The sequence below is a fragment of the Crotalus tigris genome, unplaced genomic scaffold, assembly GCF_016545835.1.
Source record: "Crotalus tigris isolate CLP2741 ecotype Arizona unplaced genomic scaffold, ASM1654583v1 scf7180000017814.3102382, whole genome shotgun sequence".
NCBI lineage: Eukaryota > Metazoa > Chordata > Lepidosauria > Squamata > Viperidae > Crotalus > Crotalus tigris.
In genome coordinates, this window is record NW_024096652.1 from 2,723,302 (window position 1) to 2,746,503 (window position 23,202).

General features: G+C 40.8%; 1 protein-coding gene across 5 annotated transcripts in view; it reads left to right on the plus strand.

Annotated features, from left to right (window-relative positions):
- TMEM94 (transmembrane protein 94) overlaps positions 1-23,202 on the plus strand; it is an 86,660-nt gene that overhangs the window by 56,234 nt on the left and 7,224 nt on the right. For 4 of the 5 annotated variants that reach the window (XM_039342931.1, XM_039342933.1, XM_039342929.1 and 1 more), the window contains 14 exons: positions 863-1,075; positions 2,788-3,103; positions 5,247-5,420; positions 6,822-6,924; positions 8,717-8,934; positions 10,251-10,432; positions 11,548-11,686; positions 14,626-14,741; positions 16,566-16,665; positions 17,981-18,089; positions 19,653-19,842; positions 20,519-20,596; positions 21,597-21,682; positions 22,797-22,878. In XM_039342931.1, coding sequence (XP_039198865.1) covers positions 863-1,075; positions 2,788-3,103; positions 5,247-5,420; positions 6,822-6,924; positions 8,717-8,934; positions 10,251-10,432; positions 11,548-11,686; positions 14,626-14,741; positions 16,566-16,665; positions 17,981-18,089; positions 19,653-19,842; positions 20,519-20,596; positions 21,597-21,682; positions 22,797-22,878 — 2,106 coding nt within the window. The remainder of the gene's footprint in view (positions 1-862; positions 1,076-2,787; positions 3,104-5,246; positions 5,421-6,821; positions 6,925-8,716; positions 8,935-10,250; positions 10,433-11,547; positions 11,687-14,625; positions 14,742-16,565; positions 16,666-17,980; positions 18,090-19,652; positions 19,843-20,518; positions 20,597-21,596; positions 21,683-22,796; positions 22,879-23,202) is intronic. The other variant, XM_039342930.1, reaches the window with a different exon arrangement.

Below are 23,202 nucleotides of genomic sequence, written 5' to 3' on the forward strand. Positions count from 1 at the left end.
CCTCAGATAAGTGGAACCTGATTTTCTTCCATCCCTAATCCTTAAATTATTAAGGATCATAAAAAGAATAGAAGTGAATACCAACTACAAAATAAACCCAAACAGCAAAATACAAAAGAAAAAAGTGTGAAAAAGAGAAAAGAACAAGAACAAAAGATAACTTTCCCCTTCATCCAAACAAGTGAAAACAATTTTAACAGCTTATTGCCATCTCTAAATGCAACATAAACTCTCTTCTCCACATAGCTCCTCTCTTAACAAAACAAAAATCCAAACGCTTCATTGATCGTTCTTTGTTAACAAAAGTCAAATAAGAACAACCAGATATAACTAAGTTCTTTATTTGGTCCTGATCAGATAAGCCAAACATAATTTTTGAATCTATTTTGGCATCTAAAATACAGGTAGTCCTTGACTTACAACAGTTCATTTAGTGATGGTTCAAAGTTACAACGGCAGTGAAAAAACTGACTTATGTCCATTGTTCACACTTACAACCATTGCAGCATCCTCACGATCACGTGATAAAACTTCGGACGCTTGGTAACGGATTCATATTTATGACAGTTGCAGCGTCCCAGAGTCGTGTGATCCCCTCTTGAAACCTGACAAGCCAAGTCAATGGGGAAGCCAAATTCACTTCACAACCGTGTTACTAACTTAACAAGTGTAGGGTTTCACTTAACAACTGTGGCAAGAAAGGTGATAAAATGGGGCAAAAACCACTTAACAAATGTCTCGCTTAGTGACATAAATTTGGGGGGCTCAATTTTATGTCAAGGACTACCTATACCTACGGATAGTCCTTGTTTCCTCTTGCAGGGTTTTTCTGCTTACCTCTTTTATTTATGCTGTGTTACAGCCCCATGAAAGGGATGCTTTGCTCTCAGGGCCCTTGTCGGATGTGGTTCGCATCAGCAACGAGCAAGACAAGGCTGAATGGTCCGCCAGCAATACTCCCAAGTCTTCTGATACTCAGATTCACAAGAAACCAGCAGGCCGCAGCAAGCACCCTTCGGGATCTAATGTTAGCTTCAGCAAAGACATTGAAGGAGGAGAGGAGGAGCCCACTCAGGTAATGAAGGATGGGCCATTCTGGCCCGTGGTCTTCATTTCATGCAGGAGACAATGCCAATAGGGGTATCTGCAAAGCAGTGATTTTCATACCTGGCTGAAGAATTCTGGGAGTTGAAATTCACACATCTTAAAGCTGCCAACTTTGAAAAACATCGATCTAAAGGAAGCGGGGTTACCAATCTGAGTACTGCCCTCCTTACTCCACGTAAAAATTACTTGCATGAGAGGAGATTTCCATCATAAAATACAAGACAATAGATTATGAGGGCTCTGGGATCTGAGACTGAGGTTTGTAATAGAAGACAAAGAAAAGACCTGGGAAATATTTGGGAACTCCAGTCTTAGAAGAGGTTTTAAAAATCAGAAAGAACATGGTGAGCATCCTTAAAAAGGTTTCAGGGAACTGTTTACTTGGGTTGTGCATACTTCAAAAATTATTCGGAAATGTTTCAGCAGGTGTGAGTATACCATTCCTCTGCAGTCAGCAACCACCGTTTTTTTTCAGCATCTCTAATAAGATGTCCCATTAAAGCAGGGGTCTTCAAACTTGGCCTTTTTATGACATGCTGGCTGAGAAATTCTGGGAGTTGAAGTCCACAAATTATAAAAGGGCCAAGTTTGAAGACCCCTGCATTAAAGGAACTGGATTTTTTTCCTGTTCGTTTAAAAGCCTGAAGGCACAGAAAAATGCTTCGCTTACATGGAATCTGAAGCACTTCTGAATCGCGTTTGCATAACCTTTTCATTTGTGATTGGTGGTCATTTTAGTTAACTTCAACCATGTGACTCTCAGTTAAGGTTTCTTAAGTAATATATAGACTGCAGTTCCTGGATTCTCTAACTTTCACATAGAAAAACATAAATATAAAAGCTTAACGCATGGAAGCAATATTTTCATGTTCAGCTTCACAGACTAGAGGAGGAGAGCACAGCTACTCTTACACGTCCTATTATTTTCACAGTTGCTACTCAGCCATGACCAGAAAACAGCTGAAAAATCAAATAAGAACTGGTTTATTCAGTTTGTTAAACAACACTATCTGCCATTTGTTGTCTTTAAAATCCAGTTAGAAAGAGCTTTCTTCAGATTCTTGAGGCCATTTCTCATGTGTCTTTTGACTTTATGTCCTGCCTTTATTCTCTAGAGATTTATAACACCAGCAGAACTCTGGAGAATGAAAGAATGACCACATCTAAAAACCATGCAAACTGAAAAGAGAGTCAAACTGACCCCTCAAATTTTAGTTTCAATTTTTTTTGGCCTGTAATTTTCACTATCATCCAATCCTCTGACTGTTTACTCTAAATCTGAGTCTTGCTTTCTAATATGAAAAAGTAATATTATTCTGGGACCTCAATAATGAAATGGAAGAGCCTTAATGGGTATGTCTGTGTAACCTACTATTAGAAACCTTAGACTAACGGATGCATATTTATAAGGCAGGGGAAGGGCAACCTATGGTTGCTTCACGACCTGGGGACTTCGGTTCCCAGAATTCCTGAGCCAGCATTGTTAGTTCAGGAAATCTGGGAGTTGAAGTCCACAAATCATAAAATTGCCATGCTTGCCCACGTCTGATATAAGGGAAGGAGTGGCTGGCGTCTTCTCTGTCACTGTAGCCATTTGGCTCTAATGTTGATTTGGGATGAGATACCCGTTTTTAAAAATCCTGTTAGAATTGATCAAGCCTGTCTTTATTACTGGCCTAGGTGGAAGGTGACCTTGAGGGACTGGCCTGTGAGGCTGAAGACTTTGTCTGCGATTACCATTTGGAAATGCTTAGCCTGTCTCAAGATCAGCAGAACCCTTCCTGCATCCAGTTTGATGATTCCAACTGGCAAATGCACTTAACCTCTCTGAAGCCCCTGGGTCTGAACGTGCTGCTCAATCTGTGCAACGCAAGTGTGACAGAACCCCTCTGCCGCTTCTCTGACCACTTGTGTAACCTCGCCTTGCAAGAGACACATCATGCTGTCTTGCCTGTTCACATTCCGTGGGGGCTTTGTGAACTTGCCAGACTAATAGGTATGGAGCAGGTGATAAAATATCTCCCTTGTTTTAAAGAAGAAGTCACAAAGTTTTCATAGCTTTCTTGTTAGCAGAAACGTCCATGGACATTAGTGCAGAAGATGCGGGACACCTGAGGCATAACATCTCTTTCTTAGTGCTCTTAAAGTAGGGATTTTGAAACTGAACCTTAGACGGGTTCAATTTCATCAAAATGGATTCCATCAAAACTTGATGGGGTTCCTTGAGAGACTAAAGGCGGATTTAAAAAGTCCACTTAAACAAACATATTTATTTCTATCAATAGAACTTTGCTTCTTGAACAGCATTTCTGGGATTTTTTAAAAAACTATACCAGGCTTTGTGGCCCGAAAAACAAAATCTCTAGCCTAAGGGACACATTTCCCTTTGATTTTTTTTTAACATGTTTAACTATTCTGGCAACATGTATAGGGAGAAAGTTCCATTTGGTTTGGCTTGTTAAACGCCAAAAGAAAATAGTGTTTACAGTCAGTCCTCGACTTATAACCACAATTGAACACAAAGTTTCTATTGCTAAATTAGGCAGTTATTAAGTGAGTTTTGCCCCATTTTGCTACCTTTTTGCCACAGTTGTTAAGCAAATCACTGCAGTTATTAAATGAAACATGCTTTCCTTAAGCAAATATGATTCCCCCCCCCCATTGACTTTGCTTGTTGGAAGCCAGCTGGAAAGGCTACAAATGGTGATCATGTGACCCAGTTGCCAGTTGCCCAGTGTCCAAATTTTGTTCACATGGTCATGGGGATGTTTCAACAGTCATAGGTATGAAAACCAGTCATAGGTCACTTTTTTCAATGCCATTGTAACTTCGAACAGTCACTAAACAAATAGTTGGACTACCTGTGTTAGAGAAGAAAATAGAGCAACTGTGACTGGGTGCACACATTATCCTAAGCCATAGTGTAATTTGGTTTCATAAATTCTTCCACTGTTTTATGAGTTTAGCATGATGTACAACCCCAGCCAGTTTTTATTTAAAGTACAGGTAGTCCTTGAGTTACGACCACAACAGAGCCCAAAATTTATGTTGCTAAATGAAATATTTGTTAAGTGTGTTTGCCCCATTTTACAATTTTCCTTGCCAGAGTGGTTAAGTGAATCATTGCATTTGTTAAATTAGTAACATGGTTGTTAAGTGAATCTGGCTTCCCCATTGACTTTGCTTGTCAGAAGGTCGCAAAAGCTGATCACGTGACCCCAGGACATGGCAACCGTCATAAATATGAACCAGTTGCCAAGCATCCGAATTTTGATCACGTGACCATGGGGATGCTACAATGGTCGTAAGTGTGAAAAACAGTCATAAGTCACTTTTTTCAGTGCCTTTGTTACTTTGAATGGTCACTCAATGGTTATAAGTCAAGGACTACCTGTACATGTGAACTAAGTCTGCACAAACAATTAGTAGACTTTTGACTGCACAAGTATTATATCTACAGTTATAAAGTTTAACATGTAGTTTACAGAGCCAGTGGCGAATAGTGGCTAATACTGATTTAGGTATTGACTATATCAAAGATGGGCAACTCATATTTTAGCCTCCAAAGAATATTACTGAGATTCAGAGGTAAACTGTCTGATTTCTAATTCTTTGTTGCTTTAATCAAGAGATAGCTGAAATGGCTGGACAAAAGAGGATTAGGTTCTCCTATAAACTTTTCCGTTTCCCCTAATTGGTTTAAGCCTTCAACATCCACCCATACCAGAACTGTGTAATAATACACCTTGTCCCACCTCTGACAATTCATAAGGTACTCTCTTTTGTATAGTTATCACATTTTAAGAAAGCCTTTTATAATGCTGCAAATTTAGTCAATTGCAGGTCTGCAGGGTAAGATCGGTCACCCACAGAATCCTGTTGTGATGGAATGCTTGACCGCCATCTCAATTGCACATGGTGGTGTGTCTGTTTTGACACCCAGTGTTTCATTTTGGACTTCAAAATAGGCAGGAAAGAAGATGGTGAAGGTATTTATTCAGCAGGAGGTGCTATCTGGATGATGGTGCTGGCCAGAAGGGAATGGCGTGCGAGTGAGAAGAGCTGCTGCCTATTTTCTGTGATCTGGGTAATTTTTCCTGTGGGTCTTCTCCTTTTCTACTGACGGTTTTCATTCCTAGGGTTTACACCTGGTGCCAAAGAGCTTTTCAAGCAGGAGAACTACATGGCCCTTTACCGTCTGCCTTCCGATGAGATGGTGAAAGAAGTGGTGCTTGGGAAGCTCTCCTTCATCACCAAGAGGAGGCCGCCTTTGAGTCACATGATCAGCCTTTTTGTGAAAGACACCACAACCAGTAAGATTGTGAGACTGATAACTGCTGTGTCCGGCCTCTGGGATTTCAATGTGGCAGGCAGCCTCTGTAGTTAATTCAAAGGTTTAATTGTGTGCACTTGAATCTATAGTAAAATGCCAGGAGGAAGAAACATTGCTATTCCAGTGACATCACAAAATGAAGATTAACTAACACTTCTTGACTGATGCTTTAAGATGCAAGTTTGGGTCCTGGGCGTAATTCCAGCCGAAAACTAGAATATTAGGATTTTTCCAAATATCCCACTTCAGTTTATTCTCTGTTAGTTCCGTTTGCCTTTTATTTTAAAGAATTGAATATACATTCCATACTTGCCCTGAAGGTATGTAGGCTCTGTAACAAGCTAAATAGGTTTGGAAAGCAGAATTGATTTTTATTACAATTATGTTAATGCTTAAAAGCTAGTTGAACTTAACAACTATATTAAAAACAGTGCATTTTGATTACCTTCCAGCATTACCACTGGACAGTTCTCTAACTTCTTGGCACAGTGCAGCTGTATTGGAATAGCAAATCCAGAATGTCCTGCCAGCAGGGCTGTGCTGGCTAAGAACCGTAGTCTGGTTGCATCTAAAGACCCCATGCTGGGAATGGCTGGTTTCTGGAGGAAGGCAGGGAACAACAGGATTTCCAATTAAAATGAATCTCCTTTATACAGAAGCAGAAGAAATTCTTTTTCAATACACCAGTGTGTTAAGAAATGAGGACATCTTTGCCCTGTTTTTCTTAATTATTTCTTTATTGCTTTTTGATTAATAAAAAGCGCTTTAACAAAAAAGTAAAATATAACAAAACAAAAAGCATAGTGTGACAAAGCCTTTTAATAGTAAACTGTGACAGTTCTATATACTTATCTAATGCAAATGTTATTCAAGTATATGTATCAATTTCTAATACAAAGCTTTGCCCTGCTTTGAGACCCAATATTGGGAAGAGATAGGACAGATGAGGGATGACTATCGGTCCCAGGGAGCAGCCATTATTTGTCATATAGGTATTCTATATCTGGCACTGAACAGGTTAAGAGGTTTTGCCTCAAAGGAATGTTGCCTATAGATGAGATACACATTTTATTGTAGACCTTGCATAAGTCCCTGAGTGTGGAAAAAATGATGGGCACTTTGTCAGTTGCACTAATATAACGCCAATCAGCATAAGGAAACAAAACATAATTGTCCAGGAAAGCTGGGGTTGCCCTGCTGTGGCTCCTGACAGGCGGGGATCTCCTGTGATAATTAGGGCCTGCTCTGTTCATTCACCACCATTTTGTCCTTTTGTTCAGTGCAAGAAGATGCTTGTGGGTGATGTGAAAGCTGTAAAATAAATGAGCCTGTCAGCAAGCCACCATCAGGCTTGCGATGTAGGTCCAATTTTCTCTCCTAGGCACAGAGCAGATGCTTTCCCATGGGACTGCTGACATCATCCTGGAGGCTTGCACAGATTTCTGGGATGGCTCGGATATCTACCCGCTTTCTGGTTCTGACAGGTAGACAGATTGCTCTTTAGGCCTATCAGAGACACTGGCTTTGTAATACAGGTTGCTGGAGCAATGGCTTCTTGGGTTGAATGTTTGGCGCCAGGAATTTTTCCTTCACTCTGAAGAGTGCTCATGGTGTTGTCAAACAGGTCCTGTTTCCAGAGCTCAATTTCCCTACTGAGGAAAATATATTTATTTAGAAACCATCTCCCTCACAGAGGAACTCTGGGTGGTGTACAAATAAAATGTTCAAAAATAAAATGTAATATAAAAAAATAAAATAGAGGCAAGGATACTTAAAACTCAACATTAGTGTCCTGGCGACGCAGTGGTTAAAGTGCAGTATTGCAGGCAAACTCTGCCCACAGCCTGGAGTTCGATCCAGGAATCAAGGTTGACTCAGATTTCCATCCTTCTGAGGTCAGTAAATTGAGAACCCAGATTATTGGAGGCAATATGCAAATAATGTTTCAACATTGTAAACTGCCCAGAGAGGGCTATGGGGCAGTATATAAGACTAAATGCTATTGTTATATTAAAACGTTCATTAAAAGGTAGGGGGAGGGCCTTCGGGGTGCTAACTGGCCCCACAGCTGCATCTCCTCTGTGAGCCCCAAGCAAGATGGCAGAGCCTGGTCTTTAGACATTTTTGAAAAGTGAGAAGAGTGGTGGGTCCATCTCATCTCTGTGGGGGGGGGGAGGGAGAGAAGAATGTTCCAAAGGTGGAACAAAAATGTATACCTATGTTTTATCAAAAACCTGTCAGCAATATTGTAGAACTATGACTGAGTGTGCATGTAAAGAGTACCTCTAATGTTAGGGGGGGGGAGAGGGCTGCCTCTGAACACCTCTGAATTTTATATGCTGCCTGGATCTGCATTTTTTGCAGCTTGTCAGTCCACACTCATCAGTGGAGGTTAAATTGTCTTGTCAAGCACCCTTATGGTGACCTGTCTGGAGCTAAGCTGATTTTTAGAGTCTTTTCTAGTATTTCAGGCTACAACCTTAAAAGCCCAAATGCCCATTTATAAAAGGCCAGCAACAAAAAAAAACGTGCATGATGATGATAATGGTGGTCATCATCATTATCATCATTATTATACTTTTATTCCAGCCCCCCCTCTCTTTCTCTCTCACATTCTTCCTCTCTGCAGGAGAGGAACAATGGCCCTGTGAGATGGCTGAGAGAGACCGGTCCAAAGTCACCTACCTGGCTTTCATGCCTAAAGTGGGATTAGAACTCACCATCTCCTGGTTTCTAGGCCAGCACCTTGATCACTAGACCAAACCTCATTAATTAACTGTAGCTCCTCCCAGGATGTTCCATTCTAATTGTAAGGACCCACCTCAGCTAACCACCTAAGAAAGCAGAACTCTTGAAACAGGCATTGTCTGAAAAGGAACTTTTATTAGGGGTTAGTGACAGTAGGGAAGTCAACACCCCCCCCCCCCCAGCAGAATGACAGGCCCCAGACAAGAGCACATATGCAGGGAAAACAATAAGGATTTGGGGACCTGACACCAATTCCTTTACACACACACACACACACACACACACACAATTTTTTATTCTCCCTTCCAGCAGCCTGACAGCATTTTCATTCCTCACTAGGCTATTTTAATTTCCTTGACCCCAAAACTATTAAAAGGGTGGGACTGAAGTAATATTTTTCAAGGAAATTCAGTATTTCATCCATTGCTTATGTAAACACAAGGGTTTCTTATGCAACAACTAACAACAACAACCACAGTGATTTAGGGTGAAATTTTTTCTAAGGGCTTTTGTCTTCTGTTTTCTCAGGAAGAAAGTGCTGGATTTCTACCAGCGTGCCTGCCTTTCGGGTTATTGTTCTGCCTTCTCCTACAAGCCCATGCACTGTGCCTTGTCTTCCCTCCTGAATGGCAAATGCATAGAACTGGTGCAGGTCCCTGGGCAAAATGCCATCTTCACCTCTTGTGATCTTCCAGGGACCATACCTATCAAGCAGAGCAGTCGCAGAAATAGCTGGAGCTCAGATGGTACGTGCTTCACCACCGTAGTTGGGATTTGATGCAGAAAGAGCAGCTGATCTACATTCACCATAGCTTTTGAAAGATGTCGCAGGGAGGAAAATAGTGAATGGAATGGAATGGAATAGAATAGAACGGAACAGAACGGAACAGAACAGAACAGAACAGAATAGAATAGAATAGAGCTGGAAGGGACCTTGGAAGTCTTCTAGTCCAGCCCCCTGCTCAAGCAGGAAACCGTATACCATCTCAGACAAATGGCTGTCCAATCTCTTCTTTGAAACTTCCAGAGTGGGAGCATTCACAACCTCTGGAGGCAGTTTGTTCCACTGATTTGAGGGAAACAGTGCAATTTAAAAATACAGACAGGGTCAGATGATTGTCACCTTCAATTACAATGTTATTTTACAAAATACCAGTCAAAGTGCTCTTAATGGTGAATGCAAAATTACTTGTGCTGCAAAAGATATTGTCTCATTGAGAATTCTCTGTTTAAATAAAGTTTATTTCTTATAAGAAGGCACTGTAATTGCACAAAGATCTCATTACTCTTGGATTCATTTTTTCTTCCTGGATCAAGGACCTTTCATGGTCACCCTCTGCTCTGGCAGTTGTGAAAGAATTCTCCTTACCTAAACTCTTCATGTGTGCTTTTTAAATAATACTTTTATTGAAATTTAAATATATAAAGATAAAAGCTAATATAGACTAAGGAAACTAAAAAAAAAAAGAAAAGTGCTAGGAGGGGAGAAAAATTGATGTTTGGACAAGCTGCCCTGTCATCAGAAAAAGGATTAATTTGATCCAGCCTCAGTCTTGCTGCTCTAGCTTGGCAAGTTCCTCAAGGATCTTTTTTTAGCTGATTGTAAAGAACTAATTTAGACATCCCAGTTAGCACAAGACAAGAAAAATGGAATAACAGTGATCTCTTCCAAATCCAGTTTCCTTACTTTCTGCTGATGTGGCTATTCACTAAAAAGCTATTGATCATCCAAACCTTCCCCCTAGCTTTTAAAAATGTTCTGGGATTTGGGTGTTCTGTTGATAGCTTTGCACATACCTTTTCGGTCACTGATTTTTTTTATAACTGATTAGCCTATTTTTTTTTTCCTTCCTTTTTCTTTCCCTCTTTCACTGCACATATGTATGTGTTGCACTGGGATCTTTTGGTCGTGGCTGATCATACTTCCTTCTTGATCCGTTGAATGGGTGTCCTGGATGTTCTCCGGTGACTGTCTGTCTCTCTCTCTGCATTCCTTCTCGGCTGCCTATCTTTACATGGTGTATCTGTCGCTGTGCATTTGCTTTTGTTCGCATGCCCAAAGAAGGGATCGGGGAAGTGATGGAGAAGGAGGACTGTATCCAGGCTTTGAGTGGCCAGATCTTCATGGGCATGGTCTCCTCCCAGTATCAGGCCCGATCCGATGTCGTCCGCCTCATTGAGGGACTAGTCAATGCTTGCATTCGTTTTGTCTATTTCTCCCTGGAAGATGAGCTGAAGAGTAAGGTAAGCTCTTCCTTTGCTTTTTACATCACTTTTTAATATGCGTTCTTCCTGTGGCAGCCGTGTCAAGGTGGTCCTGTACATCCTGGGACTGATTCTGAACAAATGTTAACTTTTTTCCTTCCTTTGATATGTTTATTGTATCTTAGCATTTATAGCAGTGGTTCTCAACCTGTGGGTCGGGACCCCATTTGGGTCGAACGACCATTTCACGGGAGTCACCAAACAACGCAGTCCGCCATTTTTCCCCCTTTTCCTTAGCTGTGCTACTCCCTTTTATTCTATTGGCTTTTGAAAGCCAATAGAATAGACTCTCTTGAATAGAGTCTAATTCTATTGGCTTTCAAAAGCCAATAGGAATTGTCCAGGCTGTCTCTGCCCTGCGGAGCCCACCAAAAGTCCCATTCTGCAAACGGTGCTGTACCAGTTGAGTAGTCCTCGACTTACGATTGGTTGAGTAGTCCTCGACTTACGACCGGTTGGGGGTTGCGGCATTAAAAAGGTTGAGAACCACTGATTTATAGTCTTTGTGATACCTAATCCCTTTAAATTTGCAATACTTTCTCCTCCCACTTCTTTTTCCTATAAACACCACAATTGATAATTTAGTAATGGAATGTGGTTCAGTTTGTGATCGTGGTAAATTTTACCAAAGTATGTTGTTGTTATCGGAAAGATGTATCTTAAAAAAAAATCCCACTAAATGCTCATTGGACTTATTTTAATATATATTACTGTAATAGCAAATTTGACATAGTAAATCTAGATAGGCTTGTGCGTCCAAAATGGGAATATACTCATTTTGTCCCCAAAATAGAAGTTCTCCTGCTAGTAGAGCCAAAGTACTTGGAAACATCTATACATTTTTAGAATATACATAGTTTTTAATGTGCCATTGATGACTTTTTATCAAAATAACCAGAAAGGCTTTGATCAAAATAAATTCTGAATACCTTGTAATATGTGATCTTGAAATTGAATATGGATTGTAGGCCCAAATCACTCCTATGATTTCATTTTCTGTCTAACCTCTTGCCTTCCATTTTTTGACAGCATATAGTAAATAAATAAATAAATAAGCAAACAAACAAATAAATAAATAAATAATTTTTTTGCAGGTTTTTGCTGAGAAGATGGGCCTTGAGACTGGTTGGAATTGCCATATATCTCTAACTTCCAATGGAGATGTGCCTGGTTCTGAAATCCCTCACTCCAGTCCCAGTCATGCAGGCTCCTTGCATGAGGACCTTCCTCAAGGTGAGTGGAAAATAGCTTGGCAGGATTTGTAGAGGGTGGGTAGAACTTTGGCTACAACAAAGGTGTCTGATGTGTTGAAACAAATTCTAACATGTGATAAAAGTGCAGCAGCCCCACTTCACCTTTTTTAATTCCTCAATACTGTACAAATACCTAAGAATTGAAAAGTCAAGTCAAATGGATTAGGAGGCTCCACTGTTTAATCACAAGTACCATCTATGTGGGCTCATGCCTTGAAGAACTTTAAAAGCAATAACCTTCAATTGTCTGAGATTCTTAATCATCCAGATCATCATTGTCCCAAAGGTGCTTTTCCAAAAGGCAAGAAGAATTGAAATGTTTTCAAGGAAAAAAAAAACCACGAAAATAACAGTTGTCTTTTGGAAAAGCACCTTTGGGGCAATAACTTTGAATTCTACCTAGAAGCCTGCTGGTAACTAGTGCAGCTCATAAAGTACAACAACAAGGAGACCTAACCCTAAGACTAAGATTAAAACTAACTCTAGTTTCTTTTAATTGGCAATGGGAGTTTCACATGTATTTTATGTGGTCCAAGAAGTCTGAACAAAAAACTATAACTGCCCCTTTCCTTAGAGAACCTCTAAGAAACTATTCCTAGATTCCAATGAGACCTATCCCTAACCCTAAAACCCTAGCTTTAATATCATTGGGAATGGGAATTTCCCAGGTGTTTTACAGTGGTTCCCAAAGATATATTCACAATTAACCTCCCCTGCTGCATTCTGAATTAGCTGTAGCTTCTAGAATAGGAGTGTCAAACTCGCAATGTCACGTGATGTGTCGCGACATATCCATTGCCGGCAATGGGATGGGCGCGGTTTTGCCATGACGCATCCAGCCCGTGGGCCAGCAGTATGACACCCCTGTTTAGAAGATCCAATGACAGCTCTGTGTAGAGCATGTTGCAGTAATCAGGGCAAAAAAATTAACAGGCATGAGTAACTATGGATAGGGCTTCTAGATCCTGGAATGGTACACAAAATAGATTTGAGTCACGGCTGCTCAAGCACTTTCTCAACAACCTTTCCCAAGAAGGAAAATTAGAGACAGATCAGAAATTGAGCAGAAACGTTGGATCAAATGAAGACTTCTTGAGGAGTCAGTGGGCCATCTCCACTTGGACCTAGCCATAGTCATCTCTAGGGAGGCCTTGACTAACAGGGAGGGACATGAATCTATGAGTAAGTCACCACATTCTCAGCTTTCAGAATCCAGTTCCCTTCCTTGGGACCAAAAGGCTCAAACTGTTCCCAGATAACCACACCAGACCATGCTTCCGGTAGCTTAGCATCAACTGTGTAGCTGGAATTCAGCTCAGAGTGAATATGGCACTTTTATCTGACAAATTCCTCAACAGTTCTCACAGTGGTCCTTCTTTCGACCCATTCATCCCTAGAAGGGACCAAGTCATCTTAAACAGGGCCACTAGATGGCAATCCATGGATGCAATAAGTGCAAAAATACAGTTATGTCTTTCTGCTTTTATTGCCACAGTATAAACTTTATTAAAGACTGTTGCCAACATTTTGTCAGATTCTCTCTTCATTGTATGGTGGACCTCAGTTATCTGGGTTAATATTCCACTATATGGGCACCACAGCAGAAAAAATTCGCTGCCTAGAGTAGCCAAATGTAACTCCCTAGATGATGGTACCTATATAACATGCCCATTCTGTTGGATCCAGTGGGACAAGTCTATGAAATCGGGAAAAGACAGTCCCTCAGATAACCTGGTCCTAGGCCAGAGTAGGCAACCTTGGCTCTTTTATGACTCGTGGACTTCAACTCTCAGAATTCCTGAGCCAGCCATGCTGAGGGGAAAGGGAGAGTTTCCAAGCTGAGCCATGCTGGCTCAGGAATTCTGGGAGTTGAAGTCCACGAGTCATAAAAAAGCCAAGGTTGCCTACCCCTGTCCTAGGCAGTGTAGGGTTTTAAAAGTCAAAATCAGCAGCTTGAATTGGATCCAGAAACAAACTGGTAACAATGCAGCTCACACAGCAGAGATGTAATGTGTGCTGCACCAGAAACACACATAACTGTTTGCACTTTTTTACACTAGCTGAAGTGTCTGGATAATTTTCAAAAGCAATCCTATGTAGAGCATATTGCAATAGTCCAATTGGGAAGTGATCAGGGCATGAATGACCACGAATAGGCCTCTTGATCCAGCAACAGGTGCAATTGGAGCTCAATACAAAGTTGTGCAAAGGTCTTCCTAGCCACATTTAGAGGACACCCAGATCCTGCGTAGTGTCTGTTTTGGGCAGTGCAACATCACTCAGTACCAAAGATGATGCAATCCGAGAACCAGAGGGCCCCAAATCCCAAGGCCACTCCCGCTAGAGTTCCGTTGAAATCTGTTGTCCCCCATCCAGACTCTCACCTTCCCAAGAGTAATTGCCGCCTGTCTTCTACTACATCTTTCTTTGCCCGTCACCACTGAGATATTACTGCCTGCTTCCCCCCTTGTTGAACCAGCACTCCTCCCAAACTTGCCATCTCTCGCCCAAGTCCATGGATCCCATTCAAAACTCAGATATAAAGCAAACCTTCCCTATCCAGCTACCTATCTTTTCACCATGGAGCACTACCAACAATCCATCGGGAAGCATCTGTGCTTTTAAACTTTTCTAATTGATACACTTCCTTAGTGGCAATTAGATGTAGCTAAAACTTGGCTGAATATGAGATAATGCTTTTGACGCTGACTAAGAGGAGTTATTTAAGACATCTTTTATTTTAGGAACGTTGAGTGGGATTTGTCAGCTGATGTATCACAGAAAATCAGAATTTGCACTTCTGGGCTGTCAACAGTACCTTGTGGGGGAAATGTTGGGAGGGGTGTCCTACATTAGAGATTCACGAAGAGCTGTTATAGAAGTCTTCTGTTTTCATGTTCTTGTCCTCTCTGTCCTCAGCCTCCCGAGAAGATGCAGAGGGGATTCTGTTGATGGAGGAGGAAGGCCACTCAGATCTCATTAGCTTCCAGCCAACAGACAGCGACATCCCCAGTTTCCTGGAGGATTGCAACAGGGTACGATTGACGTTTCCTTCCTGGCCAGAACAGATTATCAGCAATTGTTGCAGTTTTGGGTGCTTGCATATTCTTATGCTTAATAAGTATAGGGAGGAAGTGGGAAGGTGTCGAGAAAGAAGCTCGGCTTAATTTAGTGTGACTTAAAAGCAATATGTACATATAGTGTACGTTACTTACTATAACACTTTGCTTCCTCAAATTCCCATGGATGTATTAGCATATGTAATGGGAGATTAGAGTACATTATGGCACCTTTTGTAAAATATCTCAGCAGCAGAAGCCCAGGTGTACCAGTGAAGTTCAAAGGATATAATCATCTGATGCATTCTACCAGCTGCAGAATGTAGCTGTGCAACTTTTTTGGCACTAAGAACTCTACTTTGCCTCTGAATGTAGAGTCAAGACAAAGCAGGCAGGGCAAAGGCAAAAAGCTAGATTTGATTGACTTAATTAAATTTAATTCAGTGCAATTAATACAGCGGCTCTTTCTGTGTTTAACCGTATAGTTAATGATATCTCATATTCCTTTTTGTCATATTAGAAATTACAGTGCAGCATCACTGTACATCAACTTTTGGAGGATTTCCAGACACTGCAGTGAAGGAGGGATGTTTTTGCCCCCTTTGAAAATTAGGTCTTGAAAAAGGAGAGTAAAAGTTATTTCACCGGCTTAGAGAAAAAATAATTAGCTGTCTGAGGCTTGGAAAGAAAACTTTAATTAGTCACATATTCACATGAATATATCTACGGTAATTTCTCATTATTTCCAGCAGTTATTTTCTGTGAAGTCCTCATGAATGGGGGTAGAGTAAGCATCTCAGAAGAGGCCCTACCTAGCTCTAGGGCAGTGGTCCTCAACCTTGGCAACTTTAAGACTTGTGGACTTCAACTCCCAGAATTCCTCAGCCAGCTTGCTGGCTGAGGAATTCTGGGAGTTGAAGTCCACAAGTCTTAAAGTTGCCAAGGTTGAGGACCCCTGCTCTAGGAAAAGTAAAGGCGGGGGAGGGGGTAAATCCTTTCAGACTTTCAAGATTCTTTTACTATAATCTTACGGTTATAGTAAGTGTTAGGTAGTATTAGTATTTGGTTTCCTATCTGGATTACCTCAAAAGCTTGACAGGGCCAGAATCTAGATAAAAAGGGATCTCGATCTTCGTAATTTATGTAAGGAAAATATTTTATTAGCAAAGAACCTCTTAACGAATATTAAGACCCAGTTTGGAACTAGGCTAGAAACTGGGAAACTGTGAGTTCTAGTCTCACTTTAGCCATGAAAGCCAGGTGGGTGATCTTGGGCTGGTCACCTCACAGGATTATTGTTGTGGGGAAAATAGGAAGAGGAAGGAATATTAGGTGTGTTCTCCACCTTGAGTTATTTATTAAAAATAATAAAAGCGGGATGTGAATTAATTAATTAATTAATTGCTGCAGGTTGCATCACTGGAGTCTTTTTGCAAGAGAGTCCAACTTGATCTGGTTTGTAATTCCTAGATTATTGGATATTAGATTACTGGATGTTAGAACTGGGTTATATTGCACTGAATTCGGGACATGTTGATTGATAAGGGCAGACAGTGGCATGCTTACATGACTGAGAACAAGCAACAGATCAGTTGCAATAAAAATACTTCTGGGTAAGATTCACTTCAGATTGGATTCAGCAGCAGACAAGGGTTAGAGTTATCGTGCTCCTCTGCCTTGCCAAGGGTTAGAGTTATTGTGCTCCTCTGCCTTGCCAACCCATCCACAGAGCATCTGACTGTAGAACTATGGGTCCTAATAAGTTGTCTTTCTTTTGCTTGTTTGCTTTGTTTATTTTAGGCCAAACTTCCACGGGGAATCCACCAGGTGAGACCCCACCTGCAGAACATTGACAACGTGCCTTTGCTCGTTCCTCTGTTTACAGATTCCAGCCCAGAAAGTAAGTGAGGGTCAGGTTGGCTGGATTCTTTGTTGCTCAGACTGAAAGGCCCTATTGTAAAAAGCTAGAGCAGGGGTCTTCAAACTTGGCAACTTTAAGACTTGCGAACTTCAACTCCCAGAATTCCTCAGCCAGCCCTGGCTAGAGGGTGCCAATGAAAAAAGAACTCTCTTTATTGGGGCTTCTGGATAGTCAATGAGGAAAGACTTATGGAAGACTGATTTTATATATGGTTAACTCTAGGAAGATTATTATATCCAGAAAGAGAAATACCCACAGTGAAGGAATGGATGGTGAAGATGGTAAAGCTGGCATTGTTATCAAAACTGAACTCTCTGTCAGGGACAGGACAAGAAGTACTTCTTTAAAAGATGGGAAACCCTTTTATAGACTCTTTGCGGAAAATTTTAAAAAGTGAAGTGGCGATTTTTGGATTTGACAGTTGAAAAAAGATTAAGTGGCGGAAGGGATTATTGTAAGATGAGGGAGGAGGGATAATGAGTTTGTTTGTAACTGCTGTAAAGAAGGGTGGGAGTCACTTCTATAATGAATGCTTTTTTTGTAAGAAAAAAGGTGCCGGAACTCACATCTCGTTAATCTGTTATTTAAAAAATTATATATTCAGTTCTTAGCAGGACCAGTGGTTGAGAAGTAATTAGTAATTTTTTTCATTTTAAAATTTGAGGTCACACTTTTGCACTACAAATTAAAAAAGATTTTCAATTCACCAATGATTTTTTAAAATAAAGAAATCATTTACCTTTCACACGTAGTCAGTAACTGTACACACACCCACACAGGTCAGTTGTGTAACAAAACATAATGGCCACCACCTGCAGTAAGCACTCAATGTGCGACCACATGACCAATCACAAGCTGAGTAGTGCCACAAGCTGAGCAGCGCCATCAAAACTAGTGCAGATGAAGTACGCATTCATTGGACTCGATACACAAGCAGCCTGAATACACCATTTTAATGATTTTTCCGCCGACTTGCTACGCTCGACAGGGCGATTCAAGTCCATGTGGACCAAACATCAAATTTTCAAAACTTACTTTTAAAACTTGGAAAATCCCTTGCAAAAAAGGTGCCGGAACTTTGTTCCAGTGCATTCTATGACAAAAAAAGCACTGTCTGTAACTATTTTTTTTTTCCTTAACCCTCTTCTTTTCTGCACTTTTTCTTTTCTGTTTTTTCTTTGTTTTATAATATTTCAGTATTTGTCTTTTGCCTATGTAAAAATAAAAATCAGTCAAAACAGACAAAGCTAGAGGGTGTCCATGGGGTAAATTCTTGTTCCTTTTCTCTTGTCAGCCATGTGTGAGATGATCAAGATCATGCAGGAGTATGGGGAAGTCACTTGCTGTTTGGGCAGCTCTGCCAACTTGCGCAACAATTGCCTTTTCCTTCAGAGTGATATCAGGTAAGAAGAAGAAGAAGAAGAAAGCAGCAGCTTTTCAGGATTTAATCTTCTGACTTTGAGAAATCTATGACCTCATTCCTGGTTTTTTTTTGTTTTTGTTTCTCTGCTGATTTTCATTGCTCAGGCTGTGCAAAACTTTCATGAGTCTTAAAAAATCACTGTTATTTTTTTGCTTCGTCTCAGAGTGCATTTCATGCCTCTGAAAGTACAGTTACATGTTCTTCCTTGCAACCAAGAATGGAAGACAATTGTGGGTGGTCTGAGTCAGGAGTGGGCAACCCCGTCCCCCCCCAAAAGTCTTAACTTTCCTCAGAGCACCATAAGGTCACGAAGGTGAAGTTTAGCACTAAATTGATTTTTTTTCCTTCCTAGCCACTTCATCCCCTTTTTGTTGTCTTGTAGGCTGGGCATTACATTTCTCTTAAGGTAACAACAAATGTACTTCCATTCAGTTGTCAGGTAAAAAGATTCTGAACTGAAAATCCAAATCATTGTTTATACTGATGTATAGAGGATACATTAAGCAGCCATGGACATTAGACATTAAGTCAGCTACAATTTTGCATTCCCGGATCTTCCGTCGAGTTTTAATCTGTTCCTCATTGGCCAAATTAGTCTCTTGTACTGTTCTAACATCTATTATCTATGGCTAATGTGTTTAGGTACTCAAATTTATTTCTTATATGTTGAATTGCAAAATATGGATCTGGGGTCCAATATCTTTCATCATGAGTTCTTAAAGGAACTGTTCTAGTCAAATTGCTGCCTCTGTAGTTTTTAGCTGTGAGGGATGCAGTATTCAGTTTGGTTGCCGTGTGTATAGACCAGCGGTTCTCAACGTTTGTGTGACGGCGACCCCGTCACACAAACGTTATGTGCATGCGCGGCGCGGCCGCGCATGGGGGCGGGGCCCACACGCGCGGCACGCATGCGCGGTGGCGCCCCCCGGAGGGGACAAAATGGCGGATCGCCGCGTTTGGCGACCCCACAAAAGAGGTCGCGACCCATAGGTTGAGAACCGCTGGTATAGACTTTCAGCCACTCTGTTCAAACAGAATATTGCCCGGGGTATACCATCGTGGAGGTAGTCTACAGTTCATACCCCTTAGTTTCCTTAGATATCGATTTATAAGATCTGTTCCATTGCAATTCTATGGCTCTATATGATGGTGATTTTATTATTTAATTTGATATATTATCTCCTATATTGTCAGTGACTGCATGACCTCTGCAGATGCCATAAGCTGAATAAATAAATATATAGAGGAGAGTTGAGGTGTAAGGCAGTAGCAGCTGGGACACAATTTTTCAATGAAATTGCAACTCTTGGATCAAGGAGAGTCCTTTCCACTGGGAATTGTAGCCTCAGATTCTGGAAGTATGTAGACGTCCTGATTAATTGCCAATGATAATGATGATCTCAGTCAGACACGAACATGTAATCCACAATTTTCATTGTTAATTTACAATCAGCACCGTATTATTTTAGATCACTTTTTATTTCATTATTTCTGGCTTTTTCCCTGTTGCATTAATCTTCCTTATGCCATTTTACCTATATAGCATTGCACTGGATCCTCTCTATCCCTCTCGATGCTCCTGGGAGACCTTTGGTTATGCTACCAGCACAAACCTGACCCATATTTCTGATGAGCTTACGCCTCTTCAGCTCTCTGGCCAGCTGAATAGCTTATCCTGCTCCTTGTCTATTTGTCCTGAAGAAACAATTGGAATCATCAGACTTATAGAGCAAGTAAGCCCACTTTTCTTTCCAGAGGTAGGAGGAACAGTTGTGATATCCATCAAACTCTCATCTTAATTGTGATAGTATTTTATTAATATCTCTGCTAGCTTCTAGAACAGTGTTTCTCAACCTTGACAATTTTAAGGCATGTGGACTTCAACTCCCAGAATTCCACAGCCAGCATTGCTGGCTGTGGAATTCTGGGAGTTGAAGTCCACATGCCTTAAAATTGTCAAAGTTGAGAAACACTGTTCTAGAAGATTAAATTAGACAAAGGTATCCTACTTCAAATCGATCTAGGTAAATTTCTAGGTAAAAAACTAGGTAAAATGCTTCCTTTTACTACTAATATATAATGGTGTCTGAATATAATTCAGTAGGTTAAGAAATTTAAGGGTTCATTTCTTAAAATTATTTTGAATTCCGAGAAAGCATTTGAAAAGCAAAATGGGCTCTTTGCATTTTTTTGAAAACGTATTTGATTAATTTTGATTAATTAAAAGTAGATTAATTTGCTGTATTAATTGCCTTCCTCCATACCTCTTTGGAAAGGATTTGCTCTGAAAAATTGCTTACTCATCAAAGCATTGTTATCTGTTATTGTAACAATAGGCTCTGGTGTAGGTAATATATTTGCTGCTTTGCTCAGACATTAATAATATCCTAAAAATGTGTTCACTTTTAGGCCCGCCATGCAACTTATGGCATACGGAAGTGCTTCCTTTTTCTCCTGCAGTGTCAGCTGACTTTGGTCATTATTCAGGTGAGTTATCCTAAACAATTTCACAAAGCAGAAAAGGCATGTTGGAAAAAGAATGTAGCCTCTCCGAGACCCAATCACAGAAATTATTTATCTGTAAAATTCAGTATTAGATTGATCTAATCCAGTGATGGCAAACCTTTTAGAGACCGAGTGCCCAAACTGCAACCCAAAACCCACTTATGTATTGCCGGGTGCCGGGTGGGTGTGGCCCACTCAACGAGTTCAGTTACAGTAGGCTTGGCAGACTGGGTGGGTGTGGCCACTGGATGGGTGTGTCTGCAGTAGTCATGGCAGATTGGGTGGGCGTGGCCACCTTGATGTTGCTTATGGGCAGGGACACCTGTGGGAGCCGGGCAGGGTTGGGGGAGATCCAGGCGGTCACTGGTGGGTGGGATGGTGGGCTCCCCAATGGCTGGCCTTAGGCCAGTGATGGCGAACTTTTAGAGACCATGTGTGCTGGGGCGATGGAGCATGCCCATAGAGAGGGCTTCGCGTGCTGCCTCTGGCACCCGTGCCATAGGTTCCCCACCACTGATCTAATCCAATCTAATTTGTTATTTCCTGATTATTTTTTTTTCAAAATAAATGGTAGGGAAATGAAAGAAATGTGGAGGGTACTTTAACAATTACTTTTTAGAGGGAAAGAAGCACTGCAACAAAGGTGTGTGTATGTGTGTGTGTGTGTCCAGTTAAGCAGATACCCTATCTGAATTCCTGGTGGTTTCTTTGTGAGTTTTCCTGTAAGTGTTTTACATAGGCATAATTCTGAATTTTTCAAGCAGAGCTGCAGAATGTCACTATGGGGTATACAGTATGCCACTAATATTTCTCTAAAAATAAGTTAAGTTATTTTTCTCTTAAAAATAAATAAATAAATATTGATTTTGAAAGCCTCAGAGATAGTCAGATTGTACATTTCTTCTAGATGTCCTTGATGTTTTGTTGATTCCTCGATTTCCAGCTTTTCTTCTGATGATGCCTTTCGCTTTGTTGTATGTAGTTCTTGTCTTGCCTGGCACAACTGCCTCCCATTCTCAGTACCACTGACATATTGTGGCTTTCGTGCTTCTGCTACCCATTGCTAAGGTAAGCTACCTGTACACCCACACATACCATTTTGTGATATTTTTAGGGAGTGGTTTCCTAAGTTAAGGGCAAAATTAAGATAAGGAATGCTGGATTTGATTTTCATGTTTTAGCCACTATACTGAGGCTACTAGAACAATTTCCATACAGCAGCTATTCTACAATAAAGGAGAAAATGTGTAGCTCGGGGTTGAAATGAAGGGTCCTTGGTCCTGTATGAGCTTGGTTGTTTTCTTGAAGACGTTTCATTACCCATACTAGATAGCATCATCAGTGCTAGAGGTCTATAATATGTGGGAGTTCTCAGTGGATAACCCAGTGCACATATTTGCTGAACATAAGTTGACACACTTGAACTGATTTTGTTGATTGACTCTCATTGTAGAGCAGGGATGGGCAACCTAAAACTACCTAAGCCCCAGTTTGGTGACCCTCTGGAGAGCACCAGTGAAAGGCAAAGGAAAAGTGATCAACATTGGTTGAATAATTTCTTGCTGATTAGGGATGGGGGGAAAAAAAGCTGTTTTGGCAACTCTTCAGTGAAAGTTACAATATTGTAAACCACAAATCTCTTGAAAAGCTACTATCCTCCGCAGAAGTTAGTTACACTATGTTCGTAATGTCACTGTGTTACTGATCTGATTCTGGTGGTCCCTGGTACCTACTGGTACCACCAGTAGTATTTAAAAAAAAATTGTGGCTCCTGATCACAAAAAGTTTATTCCCTTCCAGTATAGAAGTAGATGGAGGGTGCCTACAAAGGAGGAGGTGGTATGATGGATTACTGTGAAATGGCAGTTTCCCAGGAAGGAAGGAACACATTCTCAGGGGGCAAAACAAGCAGCAACACAGTCTCACACTGGGTCAAAGACAGATTAAGATTGCCACTCCCTGGAATCTCCCAGAGAATATCTGCTGTGGTGAGAATAGCAAAGGTTTAGCTTGGCAAGAGTCTGATTATTGGTGTGAGCGAATTAAGAACTGAACTTTGGCTGGCATCTCTGTTATTGGGGGCGAGCCTGACGAGATGTCCAAACAGTTTCATATGCTTGTTGCATTCTAATGTTCTAATCTAGACTATCTTTCACATTAATTACCTCATTATTTTTTCAAGCGTGTCCCTTCTGGGAAAGCCCCCTCATAGTTCCATTATGTCAATGGCTACTGGGAAAAACCTGATCTTCATTCCTAAAAAAGTAAGCAAATGTTTCAATTGGATGTCTTATTTGCTTGGAGTACAAGGAAACTTTACATAGGATTAATTTTCTAGCCAGTTCCTTATAAATGATCCCAGCCTCTTTCCAATAGATGCCTTACTGACCAAGCTCTAACTTTTCCAAGAGAATTCTCTTAGACTTCTTGGTGGGACCAAACAAATTGTCTTTCCTCTTTTGCATCAGATAGATCTAAATCCAATTATTTATTAAATTTCTTTGCTGCTGACTCACAAACAATACAATACTTGTAATATATTGTAATGGTAATGTTTGCTAGAAGTTCACATCTAATCTCTGTGGTTG